This window comes from Numida meleagris, chromosome 11 (assembly GCF_002078875.1).
Source record: "Numida meleagris isolate 19003 breed g44 Domestic line chromosome 11, NumMel1.0, whole genome shotgun sequence".
Classification (NCBI taxonomy): domain Eukaryota; kingdom Metazoa; phylum Chordata; class Aves; order Galliformes; family Numididae; genus Numida; species Numida meleagris.
The window spans coordinates 8,128,370-8,147,094 of record NC_034419.1 but is presented as its reverse complement, the minus strand read 5'-3'; the positions used below and the strand labels follow the sequence as shown (position 1 = coordinate 8,147,094).

Below are 18,725 nucleotides of genomic sequence, written 5' to 3'. Positions count from 1 at the left end.
CTCTTCTTGATGTTTTGTGATGTTTAAATTAGTAGTAAAACTGTGTGCTAAATTTACTTGAGTCCAAATGAAATGCTACTGTAACATCCCAGAGACACATGGAAGGGGAAAGCAACAGCCAGTCTTGATTTAAGACTTTTTTTGTCTAAAATTAAGAATATTAGAGAATGTGAAGAAAAAGATCTAATTACCTGTCAATTTAGTGTGGGTGCGTTAATCATCCTGACAACTAACCACCATTACGAAATCCCAGTGCTTATTATGTGATGTGGGCATCTAATTACGCAGAATTATAATTAATGTGTATGTAAGAACTGGTTACTCAGATGTACTAGCAATTGCAATGAAACAGATGTTGGGGGATATAATGAAAGTGAAATTTCATAAATGAGTACATCTCTGAGAGGTTAGTGGTTTCAACCTTGATGGTTACAGAATTGATAGCAAAAGTATTTTATCATGGATATAAGTAGCAAGAGTTCCATGCCATTGAAAGCAGGTGTGGGTGGTTTTTTTCAGTTTGTCTTTGTGTGGGTTTGTTTGTTTTGTTTTTTAAAAAAACAAACCAACACAAAAAAATTAACTATCACCTCTTGAGTTACATTAGGCTCTGCAGGCTTTTTATTAAAAGAAATTTAAAAGACAAAGCAGTATCATTCAAAAAATGATGTAATGGATAAAAATCTGGTTTGAAATTTGAAACTGTTCAGATGATCTCAGACAGTAAAATTGATCAGTATAAGTTATCATACTCATGAAGTGGTAGTATCCCTGAATCAGTACCCCAAAAGTATATCCCTGTATCAGTACCCTAAAAAAAAAAATACATCTACATAGAACAACATAAATTCAAGAACTGAGCCTGGTGGGAGTCTCCCAACATTTGAAACTGATTGGAAGAAAACCCACACAAAATAATAAACTGGGAGTAATATTCTGATCTTCTCCAGAATCTTCGTCTGCATTATTTTACCATTAGGGATAGGGAAGAAAAGCTTTTAAATCAGCCAGAATCAGATTGATTCATAAAGCAAACAGGAAACGTATTATGAGGCAAGGCTTCATGCTATGATAGACATCTAGGGATACTCATCGTTGGCAGTCTATTCGTCTTTTGCTTAGAGGTGGAAACTCTGGTTTGTCTCCCTGGGTAATGTATGGAATCCTGTTTGTACTCCAGCTCAGTTTATATGGCCTTGGGGAGCAAAGTCTGGTCTTAAAATTAGCTGTAATTTTTGCTGATCAGATATTGGTATGACTGGCCAGCTATTTTTCCATGACTTTTGTGGGAGAATGTTATGGCAAATCCATGACATACTCTTATTTTTCTAAAACATTTGTGTAATATACTTGTTTCATCTGAGAGAACCAGCAGGTTGGGAGACTCCCTCTGGATAGGTGACTTGCAAAGATTTTTCTACTTAAAACATGGAGAATTAGTTTTAAGTACAAAAACCAAGGTGAACACATCATTCAGATATGCTTTCTTATACGGCCAGTGCAAAAACAGAAATTTACTGTTCTCATGTTAGAAATAATTTGAACATATGCATATATTTACTAGTTAAGGCAATATATGTAATATTTACCGTAAAAACAACGAAAGCCTGCAGACCTACTTAACTACACGTATGCATTCTGACACTTGCACCTAATTTGACTCTTGCAGACAGTGCTGTGTTTCAGCACAATTTTATGCAACAGGCTGTTTCAGGTCAGAATCTATTTTAGCAGTTTATCTAACCATTAAGTTTTTGTACATCCCTTCCATGAAATCTACATAGAATAAGTAAAATAGAATAGGTAAGACAGAATATATCCAACTCTCTCTCTTCTTTGTAAGAGGATTTATATTTCTGGGGATTTTAAGAGGTTTAGTCATTGGCTAAGTTATCACTGTTAGCTGCTGTTAAAACACTGAATGTTTGCAGTGTATGATGGTAAAGACAATTAGGATCATGACTTTTTTTTCTGAATTTATGAGGATGATCTGGAAGAAGCATGATTTGGAAGGCACAGTAGGTTAGATTCTGGGATCAGCTAAGCTTTATTTGCAGTGAATTAACCCAGCTACCCGGCATGATCATGTAGTTCATGGTTATGAAATTAACTCAAGAGTGCATGTAGAGCACTTATGTGCAGGAGGATCAGGATGAAAAAGATATCTGCCTTGGTAGCCGTGTCCTTCAGAGGTGACCTGTGCATGGCTAAATCTGTCCTGTTTCAGTATTGCTTTCTTATTAACTGCTCAGTTTGTGCAAGAGGTATAAGCACTATTAAGATCTTAAAGGATGATGTTTCATTATAACTCTGCATTGTTCTATGTTGATATGCAAACTTTTTGTTGAGATACCTCAGATGAAGATACGGCTCCTGTGCTTTGTAGGACTGAATGATGCCATCTTTGTCTTCACTTTTTATAAAGACCGGCAGACATTAACTCTGTTAATTGTATGCCTTATGTAATGATTAAAATATATTTTCCTCTTACATGTGGAGTAAGATGCATAAAAAATAAATGAAAATGGGAAAACCAAAATGTAATAGCTGCACTAGAGGGTGTTGCATCAACCCACTACATAATTACTATCTTTAAAATGTCAAATTTAAATATAATGTCTTTAAATGACTTATTTCAGATATCAGTAGACAAACTAAAAGAAAAGAACAGCAACAGATTCTAAATGACTCCTAAAAGCATTTGATTTAGTAGCATAACTGAATGGATTAAATTTTGATATCTGGGCAGAAACAGCAGTATTGTATTTGGACTAAGAAATTACTTGCTGGCTTTGTCACAGTTGACATTAATTATTGATACAGGTTTCAGTAATAGCGCATGTGCCAGCAGAGTTGACTGTAATATAAGATAGGAACTGCAGTGATGCTAGAGGGATTATAGAGAGGGAAGCACCTGTAGCATTTGGAGTTGCATGCTCCAATAATCAGACTTTTGTTTTGCTGCAATACATTTATGAGTGATTAATATAATGGAAAGATGAGTCGTCAGGCTTATTTCTATCGTGTTCCTCCACAGGAATTACATAGAAGAACTCAACTTCAGCCCGAGCCAGCAAAGACGAAGGCTCTTCAAACAGTTATTGAAATGAAGGTATAGTCTTTGCATGTTTTTCTCTGCATTATGTTTTGTACCTTGAACTCACGTACTTGCTCTGGCTGGAATGGAGTTGATTTTCCTCACAGCAGCCTGCAAGGTGTTCTTTCAAATTTGTGATCAAAACAGTGTTGATAACACGCTGATATTTTAGTTATTGCTGAGCTATTCTTACACAGCATCAGGGCTTTCTCTGTTTCTTGCTGTGCTCCCCCCAGCAAGTGGACTGGGGTGGACAAGCAACTGGATGGGAGAACAGCCAGGACAGCCAGCCTCAGCTGACCTGAGAGATATACTGTATGTGATGCTCAGCAGTAAAACTGAAGTGGGGACAGCATTCAGAGTTATGGCATTTGTCTTCCCATTTAGCACTTATGTGTGACAAATCCCTGCTATCCTGGAAATGGCTAAGTGCCTGCCTGCTCATGGTAGTGAATGAATTCTGCGTTCTGTTTGGCACGTGCAGCTTTGCTTTATCTCTTAAATTGGGTTTCTCTTAAAGAATAAATTTTCTCACTCTTGCCCTTCTAATTCACTCCCCCATTCCCCTGAAGGAGAGTGAGCAAACTGCTGTGTGGTGCTGAGCTGCCTGCCGGCGTTCATCCACAACAGTTCAATTTATTACTTTCCCCTTTAAACTGTTAAATGTGTGCTTTTACATTCCAACTTATTTTGCTGTGAAGCTAAGAATAATCAGTATATCATTCTCCCACCTTCAGACCAAAGTCATTGTGTTTAAAACTGCACTGAGCTAATGATTAGATGAAATCTGAAGGGCTGTAATTTCACATATACAGGAACATACACCCAGGGAAGTTATAAAGCATTCTTTGTCTCAGAAGATAGAAATGTATCTCCTTTGAAAGACAATAAATGTTTGCCTCTTTCTTGTTTCTTTAAATGCCCTACTTCATTTGAAAGAGGCTTGATTAATTTGTAATGAACAAACTGGCACTCTATCTTTCATATATTAGAAATTGGGTTTATAGGAAATAGTCCGCATACAGTGGGAAATACTATTTGGCCTTCTGCGTTTCCTTCTTCACAACCATGTTACAGTTTATGAGAATTAGCTTATTTCAAAAGAAGGCCAGTCCCATCCATTAAAAGTTCTAGGAATTGAGTTTAAAACTGTATACCCAATGTTTCTCAGGGTGTTTGGAACATCAGTTGTGTATTTTGGACAAACTTGAATCAGTACTATTTAGAAAACATTTAGTTAGCAATTTCTGCCATTTTTTAAGTCCTTATTTCCCAGTCTAGGCCATTTATTCCACGATACAAGGGACTGATTATCAAATCTTTTAATAAAGAAATAATGCAGAAATTATCCAGAAAAACACAAGAACTTTAAGTAAAAATATTTAATGTGTGCTTGGTTTTGGAACATGATTTTAAGCCTTTTTAAACATCATGACAGTCTGTGGAATTATAGTGAGAGATCTCTGTAAATGAAGACAGACCTAGGCCATGAGAACTTGCAGAACTCTGTGTGGTGGCATCACAAATGGCAGCTATTCTTATCTATGCTGATAATTTACTGAGTGTTTGGCACTGAATTGGATATCACTCATGTCCCTGCATTAAAAAAGTATTCTCTTTTGAAAACTGTACTTGTGATTTGCCAGACTGACAGTGCTAGCTACTGCCAAGTCAGAGCAGAAGCATTGGTTGGTGGTGAGGTGTTTACACTGGATTTTAACTCAACTTTGTGTAACGTATTTTCTGTTTGTCTGTAAAATTCACTTGTAGGTTTTATTTTACTTTTGTAACTAGACTGCCATTTCTTCCTTCTATGAATTTCTGGACTCTCTACAACTTACTGAAACACAATGTTTAAAATGAGTGTTGAGAATACACCATCCTTATTTTGTTTTCTCAGTAAGACTTGATTAAAAAACAGGCACAGCATTGCCTGTTTTAAGTAAGGAAAACTGAATGTTACTTAAAGACTCAAAAATCAACATCAAAATGCAAAACCAAGCAAACAAGACTCCTCCCAACCCAACAACAAAAACAAGACCAACCAAAAAAAAAAAAGAACAGTTTCAGAAAGGCCAATAATACATCTGTTGATGGTTATTTGGTCACTGTTTTACATCCAAATTAAGGAAAGTATTAATTTCATCAACAGAGCAATACAACAAAATGTGGTGAAACAACTGTCTTAGTCATAAGTACAGTTTCCTCTTTTTGATGTATAATGTTACTAAAACGTTTTGTCTTCTATTCCTACAATAATGAAAGAGAAAAGACATTTAAAATGGGAAAACTGATATTTTCACATAATTCCCTGATTCTGGAATCTGTCTTGAAGAAAAATACCGTACACAAGATAATTTGTGAGTTGGCAGTGCTGCCTGAAACACACTAACGATGGTCTTTCATTTCAGTCTTCTTAAAAGGAAGTGCAAATTAAAGGCCTCACTTTGCCAGTGACTTCTGTTATGAGCAAATGAGTTCAGCATGTCTGGACATTGCAGTAAATACACAGTAGTAACAGCAGCAGTACTTCGCAAATGCTCTATCTGCCTGTTAAATAATCCAATTATCTTGGATTATATGAACAATAGGAAAGGTGCATCACTTCTCGTATTCCGTTTTTCTTATATGTATTTCCCTTGGGCCTTCATTATTTATGCCAGTTCAGAATTCTGTATGAAATTCGCAATGTGTGTTTTTGCAAAATCTTGTTATCCTGTGCATGTGGGAAAGTGAGAAGCTGGCTGAGAAACCTGTTTCTTTCTATTATTTTTCAACCTTATAAATTTAAAACTTTTGTGATATTGAGCTAGTGGGTTTAGAATAGTTTATGGTCTTCCGTGCGGATTATCAACAGTGTAAAAATTTATGTTTTCAAAATAATTTGCAATTCCGCTTTGTGTACCGAAATACTTTGAAAGGAATGAGGAAAGAGGGGACAGGAGGGGGGCATATACGCAATATAAAAATATTATGATATAGTTAGAGCTATTCTGCCAGTGTAAGTTCATGAAGACAAAGTCTTTTCTGTTTGTGTCCCAAGAGAGTTGAGAATGCTGTGATCCTCTGATTTATTAAATCTGATTTTTGTAATAACGAGAGCTTTCATTTGCCAGGAGTGAGGCGGTAGTCACGATGCAGAGCTGCTTCCGGGCTCTGAGGCACATAAGCCTTTCTTTTGTTATGACCATACACAGCTTTGGGGTTACCCTGGCTAAAATAGGCCTAATATTGAAGAGGGGGCAAATGTAAGATGTTGAAATTCACGTCTGAACATCAGTTTTCATTCAGTTGTCTTAATCCAGACAGTATTTGTTTTGGAAAACAAAAACAAAAAACAAAGAAGTGGAACATTTGTTTTGAATGATCAAGTGCTGAAGCAATAATTTCCCTGCAGTGTTGAGTGTAGAAGGAGGGAGAAGCTTATCCTCTAGTATAGCAAACTGTGGCTGTACGCTGCCCCACGCAGAGGGCCCAAGCAGGGAAGCTTGAGTGTTGTAATTGATATACAGCATTGTATTGAATCAGAATGAATTAGAAAAGGCATTCTGACTGGTTTTCCTCACTGTAATGTTATAAAGATCATAGAGTCAGTGAATTATTCTCATCCTTTCTACAAGGAGTAACTCAGGTGATTTGTAACTAAGGCGGAGAGCAAGGAAAAGAAGGTAGGCAAATTAAACATAGCACCGAATGTGTCTTGGCTATGGTTCTGTGACTCTGATGGGTTGGAAAACATGATCCCTTCCACTTCTTCAGCTTCTTAGTAGCTAACAGCTGCTTGGAGAACTTTTAAAGAATACTTTTCATGCAAGTAACTCATAGTTGTGGAGGTTACTGTTGGGTTAGTCAGTTCCTCTACTGGTCGGGGTAAAAGCATGGACTTCTCTTAAAGAAGTAATTATCGAACAGTTGCCTACAGTTCTGGATATGTTGCTTACTGTGTGCAGATGACATGACATTGGAATTACAGTACAGGAATTTTTACTGACAATTAGGCATGTAAGACAGACCTGGTTTAGTTGTTTATGAAACTCAGAGGTTAAGAGTTGGTTTAAATATTTAACAGAGTTTTAAGTAAGTTGAGCCACTGTTAGATACCAAGTGATATTTGTTGTGTTTTATACAAATATTCTATAAAATGACAAGGTCAAATTCCACCCTACTCCCATCTTGAAGAGCTTAATAAGGAGTGTAGGCAGAGTTTAGTTGCATTTGACACAGGCACAATGACTACTGAAAGGCTGTGTTTTCTTTTAGTGTCTGTGGATTAAAAAATAAGGTGTTGATAAACAGGGAAGTGTTGAGATAAGAGCCATCAGAATGTTTCAAATGATTATAATGAATAAATTTAGGAGTTTAGTTTTGTGTATAGAGACAGAGCTCTGCAGAAAGATCAAACTGTAGTCTGTATACCTACATGAGATATCTTTTATACAAAAGAGGCCTCTCCAGTTCTGAAAATAAATAAATCGCAATATACAATAAGTGGAGGCTAGAGATAGCAAATATATAGTAACATAAGGTGCAAATAAATATTTAATAGCATTCATGTGATTTTATTACTTGTGTTTTGCAGAAAGCCAGGCTAGGTTTATTTTTCAGAACTGTTGCTTGTGACTTTTTGACTACAGATAGGTGACCAAATAACGTTTTTTTTTTTTTTTCTCATGCCTAAGTCTCTGTCTACTTAAGCATTAAATAAACCTGGTGTATTGAAATGCATTCCTTCAACTGACACTGCACCCATGCATACTTCCTTGTATTTTGTTTGTAGGCAGATGCCAGATCCCTGGTATCTTTGATTATGACTCATACCCTAATTGTTTACCTTTCAAAATTGTTTACCAATCAAAAAAATTGTTTACAAATCAAAAAGAATGAAAGGAAATATTTGTCATTATTTCCTTCTTTTTGGTGGGAATACTCCTGAACACCTGAATCCGGTCAAAATTTGCATATCTTTTCCATGTATTTCCAGACTTAAACCAGTGATTCTGAGAGAAAATCAGAAATGAGATGCCTATTGGTAAGGCTTAAAGCGTAACTGCAGAGTATTGGCTATTCTGAAATTTATATAATCTAGCAACAAGAATTAAAGTCTTTAAAAATGGTAAGCTGTAATTCAAAATATTTATGGTTTACCTTAATTGCAGAAAGAGCCATCTTTATGTATTGATCCAGCTGTGATATTTCAGGTATGGATTTGGTTCTGAAAATGCGTGTATTTGTTTGCAGTGCAATCTACTCCTGTTTGTAAGACTGCATGAGCTTTCACTTTCCTTTATCTTTGGAAATAAATCTCAGTATTCTCCATATTAGTTTGAAAAAGTTTATAGTAAAAGTAGTTGAATATAGAGTTCGTGTATATTGGCATTTATTTGCAAGCTCTAGTAAAAGTGATTTTTCATTTATTTGCTGCTGATTGCTTGTAGAAAGCTCTACAAGTAGCACAGGCATAATTCATTAAATGTATCTAATATTTTAAATTATGTAAGAGTAGCAATTCATTACTTTGCAATTCAGAGAATGAAAGACTGATATGCTGTATTTTTATGAAAGTTTTGCCTTACTTGTTCTTTCCTAAGCATTCAGGAAATGTACTGTAGCACTTTTTTTTGGTAAGGATTGGATTTATAAGTTAAGTTGAAATATTACTCGTTACTGAGTGGAAACTCATTTGTAGCGGCACTCTCCTTTGCATTGTGAAATGTGGTTTTCTTTGTTAGCATCAGGACAAAAACAAGTTGAGCTTTGTGTTTGAGAGAGGTGAACTTCTGCTAGGCCAAGGATAAATAAAGCCCTGTTCTCTCTTGCAGATTGTCTGCAGCGCTGTTTAATAAAGCAGATAAGTATCTGCTTTATTATATATATATTATATATAATATTTATTATTATCTGAAGTATGCTGGAAGAAATGGATAGTCTTACCAGTGGAGATTTAGGGGGCTTGACTGAAAAAATGCAAAATTGTTGTAGAGCGCAGGGGATGTTTGTTAGTACTGCTTAATACCAGGCTGCCTCATAACATTGCTGCAAAAGAATCTTCTCTGTGATTCAACACAGTCTCACTCAGTTTGTTAGAATGCTGCTAATGTAGATAAGTCTTAGCGGTTTGAAGGAAATATGGCATCTGTTCCTATTTCAGTTTCTGAAAGTTTGCCAGACCCCGTGCCACAACAAGAGCTGACTGAAAGTATTTCAATTGAAGTTTGATGTGGGAAAATGCTGATTCAGTGGAATTGGGAGATTTTTATGGGAATGTGCCTATTCTGTCAAAATTTTCATTGAAAGCAAAGCTATGTGATTTTCTGTCCATCCTGTAAGCCAGCCCAGCTTCCTCTGTGGCAGTACCCATTGGGAGCTCCAGGCTGGCTGTGCTGTCCTCGAGCTGCAACGTTCCTTGCTTTCCAGCAGTTGTGCAGACAGGAAAACTTTCACGTTTGCTGGGCAAGCCAGCAGCCTCTCTGGTGTATTTGCAGAATTACCAGTTTATCCAAGTGATGAGTTTAATAAGAATTCTTCCCTTCAATCTCATTACTGTTTTTTTTTTTTTGTGATATTATGTATTCAGGAATTCTCAAGTGGGTGCTGGCTATGTACATTTACTAGGATTCTGATGCACACAGAATATTTCATGACCATTTTGTACATCTGTGAGCAAGTTCTTACCCTTCTATTTTAGAGCCATTGTTTTTGTATTTGAACTTTATATCAGGATAGACTTATTTGTTTGATGTGGCTTTGATTGAACAAAAATGTTGAATGAAAGCATAGTCTTTCACAGAAGAAATACGGTTTTACTCTGATGCTAATTTTCATCTAAATGTTTTGAATGAGATTTGTTTGTGTTCTGTAGCTTGCTACAGTCATTGTATGGGGATTTTTCTGATGTTGTCTGTGGAATGGGGCTTAATAGATTTTTTTTTTTAACACGCACTAATGGAATGAGATCTGATAGAGACTTGTAAATTTAACTTTTTACATTAATTTGGATACTCAGGGATTTATCATATCAAATCTTGAGAACCACCAAGCATGGGTTATATGACCTCTGTGGGTAACCTGTTCCAGTGCTTGTTCTCAAGCTATAATATTTGTAGGTCCTGGAAGGCTGTTTTTAGCCCCCCCTCCCCATTGAAGTCTTCTCTTCCCTAGGCTGAACAAGCCTGGTTTCCTCAGCCTCTTCTCTGAGGGCATGTACTCCAGCCCTCTTGCCCCTGTGCTAGGCTTACTCAAGTTTAATAGTGTCTTGTACAGCAGGGCATTAAACTGAATGCAGGATTGTAAGTGCAGTCTAACAAATCTGTCTTTCGTTGATCTGTTTAGTGTCTGTGCTCCTGTGTATGCTGCCTAGGATACTGTTTGCTGCCAGCACATATTACTGGCTCCTGTTAAACTTGCTGTGTCCACCAGGATAAAACAATCCTTTTCACAGAATCGTGGAATCACAAGGGTTGGAAGTGATCTCTGGAGATCATCTAGTCCAAGCTCTTGCTGAAGCATGTTCCCTACAGTAGGTTACACAGGAAAGCCTTCAGGTGGGTTTTGAATACCTCCAGAGAAGGAAACTCCACAGCCTCCCTGGGCAGCCTGTTCCAGTGCTCTGTCACTCTCAAAGTAAAGAAGCTTTTCCTCTTGTTCATATGGAACTTCCTATATTCCAGTCTGTGTCCATTGCCTTGTTCCGTTGCTGAGCATCATTGAAAAGGGCCTGGCCCCATCCACTTGACTCCCACCCTTTAGATATTGATAAGCATTAATAAGATCACCTCTCAGTCTTCTCCAGGCTGAACAGCCCCAGGTCTCTCAGCCTTTGCTCATACAGGAGATGTTGTAGTCCTCCCATCATCTCTGTGGCCCTCCTCTGGACTCTTTCCCAGTCTTTCTTGAAGTGGAGAATCCAGAACTGGACGCAGTACTCCAGATGGGGTCTCACCAGAGCAGAGTCGAGAGGGAGGATCACCTCAACCTGCTGGCCACGGTCTTTCTAGTGCACCTCAGGACACCATTAGACTTTTTGGCCACAAGGGCACACTGCTGGCTCATGGTCAATCTGTTGTCCACCAGGACACCTAGGTCCTTTTCGGCAGACATTCTCTCCAGCCGATCAGCCCCTAATCTGTACTGATGCATTTAGTTATTCCTCCCCAGGTGCAGGACTTTGCACTTGCCATTGTTGAGTCTCATGTTTCTTTCCACCCAACCCTCAGCCAGTCCAGGTCTTGCTGAATGGCAGCACAGCCTTCTAGTGTGTCAGCCACTCCTCCCAGCTTCGTATCATCAGCAAACATGCTGAGAGTGCATTCTATCCCTTCATCCAGGTTATTTTTGAAGAGCAGCTGAGATGCTCCCAAGGCAGTCAGTCCCTGGTGGATACAGGTGCAAGGACTTCTTTTCCAGGTGCAGGACTTTGTTTTTTGTTGAAGTTTCTAAGATTCCTATCAGCCCATTCATCCTATCTGTATTGGTCCCATAGGTCCCTCTTCAGCATATTCACTGATCTCCCAGCTTGGTGTTATCTACAGGTAAGTGTTTTGCCACATCTTTCAGGGCGCTAACAAAGATATTTAATGGCACAGGTCCCTCACAGTATTCTCGTTATTACTGGCTTCCAGGTAAAGAGCAACTTATTAACCACTACATTCTAATCCTGATCACAAAATCTGTTTGTTTTTACCTTGCCAGTTGATCACGCATACAGACCATAACTTGGACACAAGAATGCTGTGGGAAATTGTGTCCAAAATCTTGCTAAACCTGAGGCAAATGACATTCACTCTTCATTCTTCATCCACAAACATAATCATTTTATCTATAAATGCATTTGGGTTGGTGAGGCATGATTTACCATTGGTAGATCAATACTCACTGTTCCAAAGTCCCTTCACCTTCACGTGATGAAAAATATTGTCCAAGAAGACTTATAGAATTAGCTTGGTTGGAAAAGACCTACAAGATCATCCAGTCGAAGGTCTATAGTACGGCTGTGCCTGTAGTTCAATTAGTTTAATTTTTTTTCCTCTTAAGATGAGTGCAACATTTGCTGTTCTCTAGTTGTTAAGAATCTCTGCCATGGTTTTTCAAAGGTGATAGAGAGTGGCCTTACAAAGACATCAACCTGTTGTCTTAAAATTAGAAGACCTGTATTGGTGCTAATTGATAGTTCTCCTGCTTGGTGGAATCATTTAATTTTTTTTTCTTTTTTCTATTCTAAAATATATTTCTGACTCTCACTGTAGAGATTTATTCAATTTCCAAATCACTGGATGTTGTCACTGCTGTGTTGGCACACATGGCAACTATTGTCTGTGATACAGAAGGCTTTAGTGGTTGTGGTTTTTCGGGTTTATTTATTTTTGAGATTCATAATAAAAAGTGCTAAATCTCCATTTAGTGATGTGGTGGAGGAAAACTATGTGAGGAAACAACCTTTGTTCCCCATGGCAGCAGGCAGATGTACAAACCCTGATGAAACTTGGAAATTTCCTTAGGCCAACTCACATAATGAAGTAGCCTGTCTTCCTTCACTACTGTTGGACTGGCCTCTCTAGGCTAAACTTAGCATTTGCGTTTAAGAGCTTGTAATAGTAGCCAGGCCCAGGTGGATAGGAGTATAAAGAAGATATGTCATCCATGTGCAAGTGTGAAATATTGGGCTTCTTCCATTCTCCCTTCATTCCTTACCACGGAGGAACGAAGAGATGATTCTGACCAGGATGTGTTATCTATAGGCAATACAATGGAACATAGCATTGTACTGGTGTTTTCTTTTTTATGAAAGAGATGTAAAATCCATATTACTTTAAACTGATTTCGGTAGAATTACTTATGGTTTATGACAATGTATATGCAGTCTGCATTTTTACCATCTATTTTTGCAGTCGTTTTACTTGTTTTTTTCTGTTCTGAAATACTTTTGTTATGTCTTAAATACAAGATTCACATAATTTTTAATACTTTTTTTTTATGTAACTTAGGATACAAAAATAGCTTCACTTGAGCGCAATATAAGAGACCTTGAAGATGAAATACAGATGTTAAAGACAAATGGAGTTCTGAATACAGAGGATCGAGAAGAAGAAATCAAACAAATAGAAGTTTACAAGAGTCACTCAAAGTTCATGAAAAATAAGGTAAAATCTATTAATATCTTAATGGTGTTTAAATAATGTGAACAAATTTTTAACTAGACCCTTTCCAACACTTGCATGCCTGCATGTCGTCTGTTGGCAAATCTCTGCTACTGTCTACTGTCGCTCTGGAAGTGTGGAGTATTTTAGTGAAATAAAAATTCATTTTTATTTTAACTTAGGAAAGGTAAGGATGAAGCTATTCCAACACTTCCTCTGAGGCAGCTTCAATCATTAGTTTTTACACCATGTTCCCTTTTCCCTCTAGTTTGTATGATGTTTTAGTGCTGGCTTTTTGAATTATTTCATGATTTTGATTTGCAGCATTTTGGAACAATTTTATTTGTGCTTTTATTTTGATAGAAGTTTTACAATAAGGGCTGCTGTTCCTTAGATTATGTGAAATTGAGTTTTTTTTAGTATTTTAAACACTTACAATTTAATGACTGTTCCTACAACGTTCCCTTCATTTCAAATCATTGTACATAGATAATTGAGTTGACATCAATCAGATAATAAGTATATAGTGATGGAACACATTTCTTGGTAAAAGGCTCACAATTATTTTGAAATACATCAGAAATAAAGCTTTATGTCTAAGTTCTTATTCTGCCTGGACTTTTTACCTCCTTTAATTTCAACCTACTCAACTGCTTTCTAGGTAAAGATGAACTCTCTCCAAATACACTTTCTTGTGAGTTCTAATACTTCTTTTCTGATAGTTTTTTGTAATTGCCTTAAAATTGCAGTACATTATACATAATGTTAGTTTTTGTACTTGATCATTCCTAGCCCTCCACCTTGAACATTTTGTTCATGAAATAATAAAATAATGAATTAAGGCACTTGCTTAAAAAATAAATTATGGAGATGGAAGCTGATGCTACTACTCTCATATAAACATGTTTAAGTTTTTGAAGTAGCTCCAGCCCTCTGATCATCCTCCTGTCTCTCCTCTGAACCTGCTCCAACACCTCTACATATTTCTTGTACTGGGGACCTCAGGCCTGGACGTGGTACTCCAGATGGGGCCTCACACTGGCAGAGCAGAGGGGGACAATCACCTCCCTTGCCCTGCGAAGCAGCCTGGGATATACATGGCCTTCTGGGGTGCAGGTGCACACTGCTGGCTCATGTCTAGCTTTTTCATCCACCAGAACTCCCAAGTTCTCCCAGTCTGTTCTCATATCTGATTGCCTTGACCCAAGTGCAACACCTTGCATTTGGCCTTGCTGACTCTCATTAGGTTCTCATGGACCCACTTTTTAAGCTTGTCCAGGTCCCTTTGGATGGTGTCCCTTCCTTCTATTGTATCAACTACACCACTCAGCTTGGTGTCATCAGCAAACTTGAAATTGAGCAAACGCTCAACTGCACTATGTCATTGATAGAGGCTTGCTGCATTCTCTGGATCTTGTAAACTACATAATAGGTGATGATGTTTTCTTGGGACATCTGGGCATACTTTAACTTCTGTGGATTTACACTACAGAGGAAATGGAAACTTTAGTACTCATGGGAAACAATCCGGTTTTGTAAAAACAAACAAAAAACCCAAACTGCTGAAAACTCAATATATTTTTTAAGTTTAAAAAAGTAGCTCTTAAGCTATTAAGAGTAGCCAAAGCCCTGGTTAAGTTTGAAGCAATTCAGTTCTAGTAATTTACAGTAAAACTCCTAAAACATCTCAGCAAATCAACTGATTAAAAAACATTGTAAAATATCTATTATTTTGTTAACAATTTTCTAATATCTTGGAGAGGAAGAGGTTCAGTAGAAGTTTCTGTGATGCAGAAAGCATGTGAATGATAAGGTTGTTAAACAAGTTTTTTCAGTCTTCTGATCATAGAATCATAGAATGGCCTGGGTTGAAAAGGACCATAATGATCATCTAGTTTCAAACCCCCTGCTGTGTGCAGTGTTGCCTTATCTTTGATAAATGTTGCATTCTGATGAAATTTTGTCTGTTTTCTTTTACCAGTCCTTTCCTTCTGCTTAAAACAGAGATTTGTAGCAGAAGATATTATTTTTATCATTCATCTTGGAACAATTCAAGGTGGAAAAATATTTATATAGTTGTCAGCAAACAGTCTTTATACCCGATCTGGTTAATGAGAGATTGTTGATAAGTTCTGATAAAGAAGGTCCTGATTGATGGCAAAGAACAGAACAAAACCCTTCCCACAGTGAACAATCTTAGGTGCTATAAAGCTCTTAATACTGCCATCAATCATGGTACAATTATAAGTATATTTAAGTTTTGGTACGTAAAAATAATAATATAAGGAAAAGGATAATGATTTTTTTTGGAAATGCTAGTATCTAAGGAAATGATAATTAATAATTGAGAAGGAAGGCAAAGGAACTAGGGTTTCAGCAAAGGAGGTGAAACAAGATCATACGGGGCAATATAGAAAAAGTGGTGACAGGCAAATTACATACATGAAATGGAAAGGTCATGATCGGAGAACAGATTTCTGAGAATGCTGTAGCATGTAGACTTTTATTTTCATTGTGGTCTTTATAAAGTATAAAAATGTTCTCGCTTTCTTTTTTTATTGGAAGATTTCACTGAATCATGACTGCTGATATTCTATACCACTTAATATAACAAAGTGAAAATGTATACACATCTGCTGGAAAGAAAATGACTTCAGGCCCTGTTTAATTTTTTTTTACATGCTAATAGCTTCTGCAGGACTTTTAGAAAGCAAATATAGCCAGAAGTAGAAACTTACTTTTAAAAGTAATGTGTTTTTTTCCTATGCCTTTGATATTTTTGATACATTATTTTTAAAATTGAAGTTTTAGTACCTTTTCATCTTTATATTTTAATTAAATATCAGTCAAAGGAATAATTATTTAACATAGACTTTTGTGAGAGTTATAGCCGGTTTTTAAACTTCTGGCTATTCATGGCCAGTTCTTGTAGCCAGAACTAAAGAACAGATTCTGTTTCTGAAACACAAAGAACATACCTGTGATGGAAATCAAGCCTTTGGAAAGGAGTTGATTATTTCTCACAGTGTGGGTTGTGTCATGGAAAAAAGTGGGAAGAGTTTCTAGGAGAGATTAAGTGTTTGTGATGTTCACGTGGGTCTCATATAACGCATATGATGTAATTCATGTTGGCTACAGATCTACTTTTTGTCTTTATATATTGTAGACAGATTTTCCCATTGTTCATTTCATATACATTTTTTGTCTCAGTTTCCATACTTCATTACATGTTCTGGCAAGGAATGGAAGAAGGTGGTTTGCTTTCAAGAGAAATTTTTCTCTAGCAGTTTCCTAACTGCACTTTTTATATTTTCTTGACATCTTGGTTTTTTTTTGTTTGCTTTTTCTTATTTTGATATTTCCAAATTGTGAAGATGATTATTTTCAGTTCTTGCGTGGATTCTTAATTTTATACAGTAGCTCAGGGTTGGCTGGCCAAGTACCTTAACCATGTACACAGACATACTGAGATTTATAGAGAGAAACAAGGAATAAATGTATTGTCATGCACATAGAATATATAGTTGGAAAAACAATATTTTCATTTAATTTGTAAGGAAACACAATGTAGAAAAATGCAAAATCAAATATACTAGAAATAGTTTGAACAGCAGAAAATATTTCTAGTGACTGTGCCATGCAGTGTTTAATCTGTGAATCTTTAGAATATCGTTAAGTAGGATCAACCTGTGGATATACATACTTGCATAGGAATACATCTATATATTTCAGTATTCTTTCCTTTTGAATAACCTATCTAGCTCTTCTAGAGTTCTTGCATCCCAAGTGTCTGTTGGGATGCAATTGAATTAAGAGAATAAAAAACACTGTTATGGCACTTCTGTAGTCGTTGCAGAATTAAACTTGGATTTTAAAGATGTCTAGGCCCTAATTTCCAAATATAAAAGAAACATGTTTTCCCTGAACTATGCAGATGCACTCGGGATTCTTATTTCAAATAATCCTCATGAGATGATACGTCTGAACTGATCTGGTGACCAGTATTATTTCACAGCACTTTAAAAAGATGTTACTTGTCACCTAATCCACTGTACTTCAGTATCACTCTATGTGTTGTCCAGTGCTTTGTTCAGATTCACATATTATAAATCCACCACACTTTCGCATTCTGTGGCTACTCCTCTCACTTAGCATTATAGAAGGGGAAGAATAATCACAGTTCCATAACATTTATTGATATCCTTTGGAATTCAGAAGCTCCTTCTTAGTGAATGAATTTCTGCTATTTCCCCTAGGATACGCTTTTACATAAAATTTCACAGAGGTTTCACTTGGTAGAATTTTTTTTCTAACATTTTTCTCAGACTTCTCTTAAGCTAATCTCTTTGTCTTGGCTTTCCTAGTACCTAGAATTCCATAGGAACTGCCAGAAAGGAAAAATGGAGGTGGGGATGGTGGGCAGCAGAAAGTTTGCAAGAAGAGTAATGTTAAAGATCCACTTCTATTTCCCTCTCTTTACTAACATGCCTGCTTTTTCTCATCAGCCTCCTAAAAGCCTTGAATCACTTGAACCACTGATAACTTAAGTTACAAGAATCACACTGTTGGAAGGAATAGGCAATTGGATTGAATTTATACTTTTATGAAAACTTTTTTTCCTATGCGTGTTTTCTATCCTGCCAGACTTACCTCACACAGGATAAATTCCTTTGAACCTAAGTGAAGTCTGTGGTGAATTTATGGGCCAAATCATCATGTTTAAGCTTTAAGAGTTTCCTTTTTAACTTCAGCAAGAGCAGGACAATCATTCTTAAAATAGAGTACTTGAAATTACACGAGGCTGTGACCATTTTAACAGTTCACATCATAATTATCATCCAGAATTTACAGGAGTTGTATGAGTTGTATTATTATTTTGGTCTTTCTCACTTTCCAGATTTCAAGTGCAACTATGAATTGAAAATAAAATTAACAGTTTAACTGTTTACTTTCCCCATTACAGATTGATCAGCTGAAACAAGAACTCTCAAAGAAAGAATCAGAACTTCTTGCCTTACAAACTAAGCTTGAAACCCTTAGCAATCAGAATTCAGATTGCAAGCAACACATTGAAGTGCTTAAAGAGTCACTTACTGCCAAAGAACAGAGAGCTGCCATACTTCAGACAGAGGTATGGTATCTTCTAATCATAAAATGTTATATAAATGTTTAGTTAATAATGTGTATTGAGGTGATTATATTTGTTGCAAGTCTGTATAGAAGACAATTTGTTAAAGTATAGTGAAATAATTTTAAGGCCTTGAGATATCAATCTATTTGATATCTATATCTATCTATATATTAGGTAGCACACCAGATCTTTTTATCTAATTTATTTTAAAACTATCTATGAGTACAATTTAAGAAACTGTGCCTAATTCTCTTTGGTTTCAAGATGGATCTGTGGCCTAATGGCTTTATTGTTGTGACTTCATTTTTTCATCTATTAGCTTACTGCGTTTTGGTTTTGGTTGCTCTGGTCTGATGCTTTTCTA

General features: G+C 36.6%; 1 protein-coding gene across 3 annotated transcripts in view; it reads left to right on the top strand.

Annotated features, from left to right (window-relative positions):
• ERC2 (ELKS/RAB6-interacting/CAST family member 2) overlaps positions 1 to 18,725 on the top strand; it is a 456,034-nt gene that overhangs the window by 93,043 nt on the left and 344,266 nt on the right. For all 3 annotated transcript variants that reach the window (XM_021409074.1, XM_021409073.1, XM_021409075.1), the window contains exons 4-6: positions 3,038 to 3,112; positions 13,078 to 13,233; positions 18,194 to 18,361. In XM_021409074.1, the coding sequence (XP_021264749.1) occupies positions 3,038 to 3,112; positions 13,078 to 13,233; positions 18,194 to 18,361 (399 nt within the window). The remainder of the gene's footprint in view (positions 1 to 3,037; positions 3,113 to 13,077; positions 13,234 to 18,193; positions 18,362 to 18,725) is intronic.